Here is a 6000-nt window from a genome sequence, read left to right as displayed (position 1 = left end):
TCTCCGCGGCTTCGGCCCCTTTAAGTGCTTCACTGACTCAGCTAAGCTTCCCCCTCAGGTCGCGTTTTTTATGAATGAAAAACGTCCTTACATTCATTATATAAACAAGCCTGTGCTGATTGGCCAATGGCCCCCGGTGCATAAATCATGTAAAACAGACCCCTGAGGGGGTGGAGAGGAAAGCGATATCGACCAATGGGGGCTGGAGTGGATGGGGCGGCTCGGCTGGATTTGCCCGCAGACAGGGTAAACAAGACGTGATGGACAAGCGCAGGAGCGGCCTCGGGCCAATGAGAACCAGACTGAGCTAGGACCGCGGGCCAATGGTGGCAGGCGGAGCAGCAGGCCCCGGGGGGCCGGGCCAGCGCTCCAGCCTGGTTGGCAGCTGCGGCGCAGAGTCCAGCCGCTGGTGCGCGGAGCGGTTCAGCGTCCCCCGAGCGGTTCGGCCCAGCCATTCGCCCAGGCGCCCAGGCCCGGTGCGCGCGTGCGTGAGCGCGCCTGCGCCCCGGGGCCGCTGCAACCGGAGGAGAGCGGCTGCCTCAGGTGAGGGGGCATCGAGGAGGCAGGGGGGCATCGGAGGGGGTGTTCAGGAGCCGGTCCGAAGGGCTCAACCGGCAAGAGTTCACTGGCTGATTCAGAATCCTCAAAGTCCGGGTGCACTTTCTATCTGGACTGAGGTTCCCCCCCCCCCCCCGAGCTGGCCGCCCCCTCTTCTCGTGGCTCGGTCCGGTTCGGTTCTTGGTAGGCGTAGGGTGGGGGTGGCTAACGGTTCCGGAGCGCTCGGAGAGCCGGTTTCCGCACGTCGCGGGGAGGCGCACCCGCGCGCGAGGTGCGGGGGCTCTCGGGTGGGAATGGGGGGGAGGGACGCGGAGTTGCGGGGCTGTACAGTCTCTGGAGGTCTGAGAGCCCGGAGGAGCCTTGGAGGCTCGCGAGAAGAGACGCCCGGCGGAGCTTTGCAGTGGGGAGGAGGGGGCGGGAAGCCGCTTGAAGGGGAATATTTGAGAGGTGATGCCCCCCAAAGCACCAGGAGGGGTTAAGTGACACAGGCATGTGCAGCCTGAGGGGTTGGGGGTTGGCCAGGAACTTATGCAGGCCTTGCAAGTTTCAGATTGTGGAAAGTGGACACTCAATCCCCCAACTCCCATCCCCAGCAGCCTGAGGGCGTCAAGGCTGCATCGCGGTTCTCGAGAAATCGGGGAGCATCAGAGCAGCGGCCTGGGGATAGTAGGGGAAAAAACGGGTGCGGAGGGTGGGGGGATGGAGAGATGCTGGAGCCTCTCACTGGATTAGTGATCTGTCCGCATTTTCAGAGGAGAGGGAACCTCTGGAGGGAACCGAACTCCTGGTTGAGGAGTGCCAAGGAGAGATGTTTGGAGGCTGGGGGTGGTTGGTAGCGCCCGGCGCCGCCACTCGGTTTTATGAATGTGGATGACTTTATGAATGAAGCGGGTTTCTTTTCGTTGGCTCGCTGCTCCCTGCGGCTTTTTTTTTTCTTTCCCTTTTTGTGAATGAAGCATTGAGCTTTCTTCCGAAATCTCTGGGGGTGAGGGGCCTGCGTCGGAGGCTGGGCGTGCGTTGGAAGTGGGGGCGGGGGCGCATCTGAAGGAGTTTTCATGAATGGGGAAGGCTGGGAATTGGGTGGAAGTGTGTCTTGTTTTGTGAATGGGGCCCAGCGCTGGGGATCCAGTTACAGCCTTTACCTGATGTGGCGGCTCGCTCTCCCATTCATAAAACCAGGCCCGCTGCGCGCCGCGGGGGAGGGGCCTCGATCGCGCCGCTGCGCCGCGTTAAAGTTTTCCTGGGGGCACCGGGAAGGGGGGACCACAAAGGAAGTGGTTTAAACTCCCTTAAGGCTTTAAAAAAAATTATACTTTAAACAAGATTTTCCTAGCCCTTGAACTCTGAGAGCTGCTTTAAAAATCCTCGATGCCTCTTTCTGGTTCGCGTATGGCAGCTTCTTTCTTTTATTGCATTTTTAAAAAGGTATTTTTGCTCTTCGTGGTGAAGTGTTTTGCAACGTATTTCATTGTGAGGCTCGGAAATATGTCCCCCTCCGATCTCTTTCCCGTTGTCCCTTTCCCCCCTAGACACTGACAGAATTTCTAAGGTCACGATTTAATCGCACAGATTTTGAAGTCTACAGAGGACTCATTTTCACGGCCCTCAACTCACTGCCGACGTTTCTCAGATTTTGTATATGGGTTGATGACATTTGAGAAAGAGGCTTTATTCTGAACGTTTAGCGCTGTTTGGAAGGCATGCAGGCAAGCTAGCGGGCATGTTTTTCTAGGAAATTATGGACTGTGTGCAGTTTTGCTCCTCTCCTTCTTTCTCTTTGACTTTGAAAATTTCTGACTAGTTGGACCAGAGTGCTGAGAGGAGGTTGACCACGAAGGGTTTTCTTGTATCCTGCTCACTTAAGAAAAACAAGTTGCGTGGAATTGCCCACTGAGAAAAAGTTCCCTATTTAAAATTTGTATGCAAGGTAAACAAAAGAATTATCCTTAAGCAGTTGGCTTTGTTTAGAGCTGGGGATAAATGAAATTACTGTTTTCTCCATTTTGTTGATTTAACTGCATTTCTATTTGGAGAATGAAACAAAGGGTTCAGGAAGATGGTACATTCCTAAAATTGTTACTTTATTCCTCCCAAATTAGAAAACGTTCCCTCCTTTCCATTTGACCCTCAACCTGTCTTCCCAGCCCCAAGACTTGACAGTGCCTGAACAAGTTTAATTGGGCGGGGGGCAAGTTTGGGGAAAATTACTTCACTGTAAGAAACAAACTGAATTTTCTTTACATGGATCTTTTGCTTTTAATGCTTTTTTAAGATCTGTGGTAGAGATGCATTTAAAATCTGTGTGATGGAATTTAGTTTCCTTGATCCATTAGTTTTCATGGCTATTTTATTCTAGAAGTTGTTGATAGCACAGATATCTCTGTAAGTTGCCATAGGAATATTTGTGACATTACAGACACTACATCTGTTTGAACAGAAGAATTAGATTTTAAAAGAGTGTTGTGTGAAGATAAGTATATCTCTGATCGATATATTCCTGGAACTATATATGGTGTCTTACCACTGACCTACAAACTACTTTTAGAAACACTATGTATGTCAAATTCTTAATTGCCAATAATTTGGAATGCTTAAACCCATTTTCTCTACTTCCTGTCACTGTACTGTCAAAAATTAAATTATCTCTTAAAAAAAAAAAAGACCTAACATTACAAATGCCCTGGAGAACCTTCTATTGGAGAGAATCTTGAAATCACCCTTTTATAATGAAAATAAGGGGTTTTGGTTTTGGTTTTTATAGGGAACAGATAGTAGCAAACTTATGATTAGAGAGAGAGGGTAGGAGGGCTAGGTAAATGGATTTGACACTAAGTACACTATGAACTTTTGATGCCCTTAATCAAGCACACCTTTAGTCTGTAAAGCTTACACACTGAGTGGGCTTTAAGTACCTCAGAGAAAGGTAGCGATTTTGCACAGGCCCTAAAGAAAGAGCAGTAAAAATTACTTCATTTCTCTTCTTTGCTCCCTCTCAGTTAAAAATCTCCCAAATTCCTATTACAGGAGGACCCCTTTCCCCCCAGAAATTACTCAATGCTGAAACCTTTCAAAGTGATATTCAAGGCATTGGAAGCACCATGGATGGGTTTTATGATCAGCAAGTCCCTTTTATGGTCCCAGGGGTAAGTGTATGTGGCTTTGGTTTGTTTTGTTCTCCCTCTTCGAATATGAGTCTTCTCACTGGTTTAGTGGCACAACCCCCTTTGACCCCTTTATTACCCTGGAGCCTTCACTGTCTTTTGGCCTCTTTCAGAAATCTCGCTCAGAGGAATGTAGAGGGCGGCCTGTGATTGACAGAAAGAGGAAGTTTTTGGACACAGATCTGGCCCATGATTCTGAAGGTAGTAAAGCTTTCCCTTTGGTCTGTGGCTTCTTCAAATGGCCCCCTGGGAGAGCCGCATGTAGACTCATCTTCCGTGTTCTCCCTACCACAGGAGTTCTCATTCTGGTGTCTTCTGTTTTCAATTCCAGAGTTGTTTCAGGATCTCAGTCAACTTCAAGAGGCTTGGTTAGCTGAAGGCAAGTTTCTTGGCTGTCCGATTTTCCATATAAAACATTTAACTGCGTTTTTTAATAAAACTTAAATGTCTAAAATAAAAATCTCTTTTCCAGCACAAGTTCCTGATGATGAACAGTTTGTCCCAGATTTCCAGTCTGATAACTGTAAGTACCTTTCTGGTGGTGGCACGTTTGTTCTGAAAACGTTTGGTCTTGGAACATCCATGTTTGGAAGACTTTTTTTCAGCCATTGCCAGCATATTTGGACAGTGGAATGCATTTAGTTTCTTTAAATAATTCAAAGTTAACCCTCAAAACTTTTATTTCATTCCTTATTGGAGTTATTTCTAAAATGCTTTTACTCTATTGCAGATAAGATTTACTGAACATAATTTCATCCTAAATTTCTTTTTGCCTAAGAATGTTGCAAGGCTTCAAGCTCAAAATTATAAATCAACTGACATTATATATATAAGATGTTGGACTTAACATCCATTAACCAGACGTTATTTTACGGTGTTTTTTTTGTTTGTTTTATAAATTAAGTCCTTGATGCAGATCATGAGTCTGACATTTTTTTCTCTTTTAAAGGTGCAGAAAATAGTTAATGGAAGATTCCAGTTAATTGTGGCTTCACCCAACATGTTGTCAATTTTGTTTCTACTTCTAAGTTGACACAGGGTGGTCACAGTGTGACCTGATTTACTCTTATTTTTCATGTAGTTGTTCAGGACTTTATCTTTCAGAGAGGAGTAAAAACTTACTCTTCAAATGGTCATTGAGTGCACCTATCTCATTGAGTTAATAAATGCAGTGGGAAGCTCAAAAGATGGCTCTCGGTGCTGGCAAGGGCATGGTTAGCTTTTCACTGATCTTTCTGGGCTGTCCTCAACAGGTTTGGGAGCTTTTATGGTCCAGGCAGAGCTCTCAAGGACAAAGCTGGCTGATGAAATGTGAGCAGCACAGGGCAGCTCTAGAGAGCATTAGTCACTGGCGAGTGAGCTGGTTTAAGAGAGGCCTGGAGAGAATGCTGCCTCTCTTGAGAGTTGCATCATAGAGAAATTCATGTCTCTTAGTCATAGTTTATAATAGCAAGCACCTGAGCCAGGCAAGGATTCGATTTCTCATTTTGCACCAACAAATTCTTCCCGCTTTGTTTTATCTTGTGTGCGTGTATGTGTGTGTGTGTTTATGTGTGTAAATGCCACAGGAGAGAAAGGGTATCTTTGTATTTAAGTAAAAGCTGACTGTTCTAAGTCATTAGATGAAAGCCTAGAGGTACCAGCTAAACATTCTTTAATGATATACCTCCTATTCAAGGCACAATGCCATGAAACTTTAAAAGGGAATAAACCGTAATCCACAAATGCATAGTTAACCTTAGCGGTGTCACAGCTTGCCATAGTTTTTCTATAGGAAAGTAAACGTATGTTAATTATTGCCCTTTGATTGCTTTCAAGTGATTGGGAAGCTTGCCACTAAAAGGCTAAATAAAGATAACCCAAATATTGTGTGTGTGCAAGTGTGTGTGTGTGTATGTGTGTGTGTGTGTGTGTGGCAAGATAAAAGATGGGATTTGTAATCCTACTTTGTTCTGTGTTGACAATTTGGCCCAGCCTTTCCATTTCCTCCTCAGAGCAGCAAAAACTGCAGTCTGTTTGGGAGGTGGCTTTCTTGGCAGAAGTTCTTTGAAATGCTTTTATGACACTTTTGTTTGTTTCTCTGTAACCCAAAGAGTTAAAAAGGAGTTGAGATGACTGCATTCAGATTGATTTCATGTGCTGAAGCAAAGGTATGCTCTTTAGATAAAGATGTCAGTAAACAAGATTTATATTTGGAGAGATGTTTCTCTGCAGGAATAGGCTAAAGTGAAGGAATCAATAAATGTGTTTTGGCTCCTTAGAAATAATTCCCACTCAGCCA

At 45.9% G+C, this 6000-nt stretch overlaps 1 protein-coding gene across 1 annotated transcript in view; it reads left to right on the top strand.

Moving 5' to 3' along the window:
- Positions 1-382: 382 nt before the first annotated feature.
- The window catches only part of ETV5 (ETS variant transcription factor 5), a 57793-nt gene continuing 52175 nt past the window's right edge, over positions 383-6000 (top strand). Inside the window, exons 1-5 of the mRNA XM_027586396.2 lie at positions 383-543; positions 3583-3701; positions 3833-3920; positions 4051-4098; positions 4192-4242. Coding sequence (XP_027442197.1) covers positions 3657-3701; positions 3833-3920; positions 4051-4098; positions 4192-4242 — 232 coding nt within the window. The 5' untranslated portion in view covers positions 383-543; positions 3583-3656. The remainder of the gene's footprint in view (positions 544-3582; positions 3702-3832; positions 3921-4050; positions 4099-4191; positions 4243-6000) is intronic.

The sequence above is a fragment of the Zalophus californianus genome, chromosome 1, assembly GCF_009762305.2.
Source record: "Zalophus californianus isolate mZalCal1 chromosome 1, mZalCal1.pri.v2, whole genome shotgun sequence".
Lineage (NCBI taxonomy): Eukaryota > Metazoa > Chordata > Mammalia > Carnivora > Otariidae > Zalophus > Zalophus californianus.
This window is presented reverse-complemented; position numbering and strand designations above follow the sequence as displayed.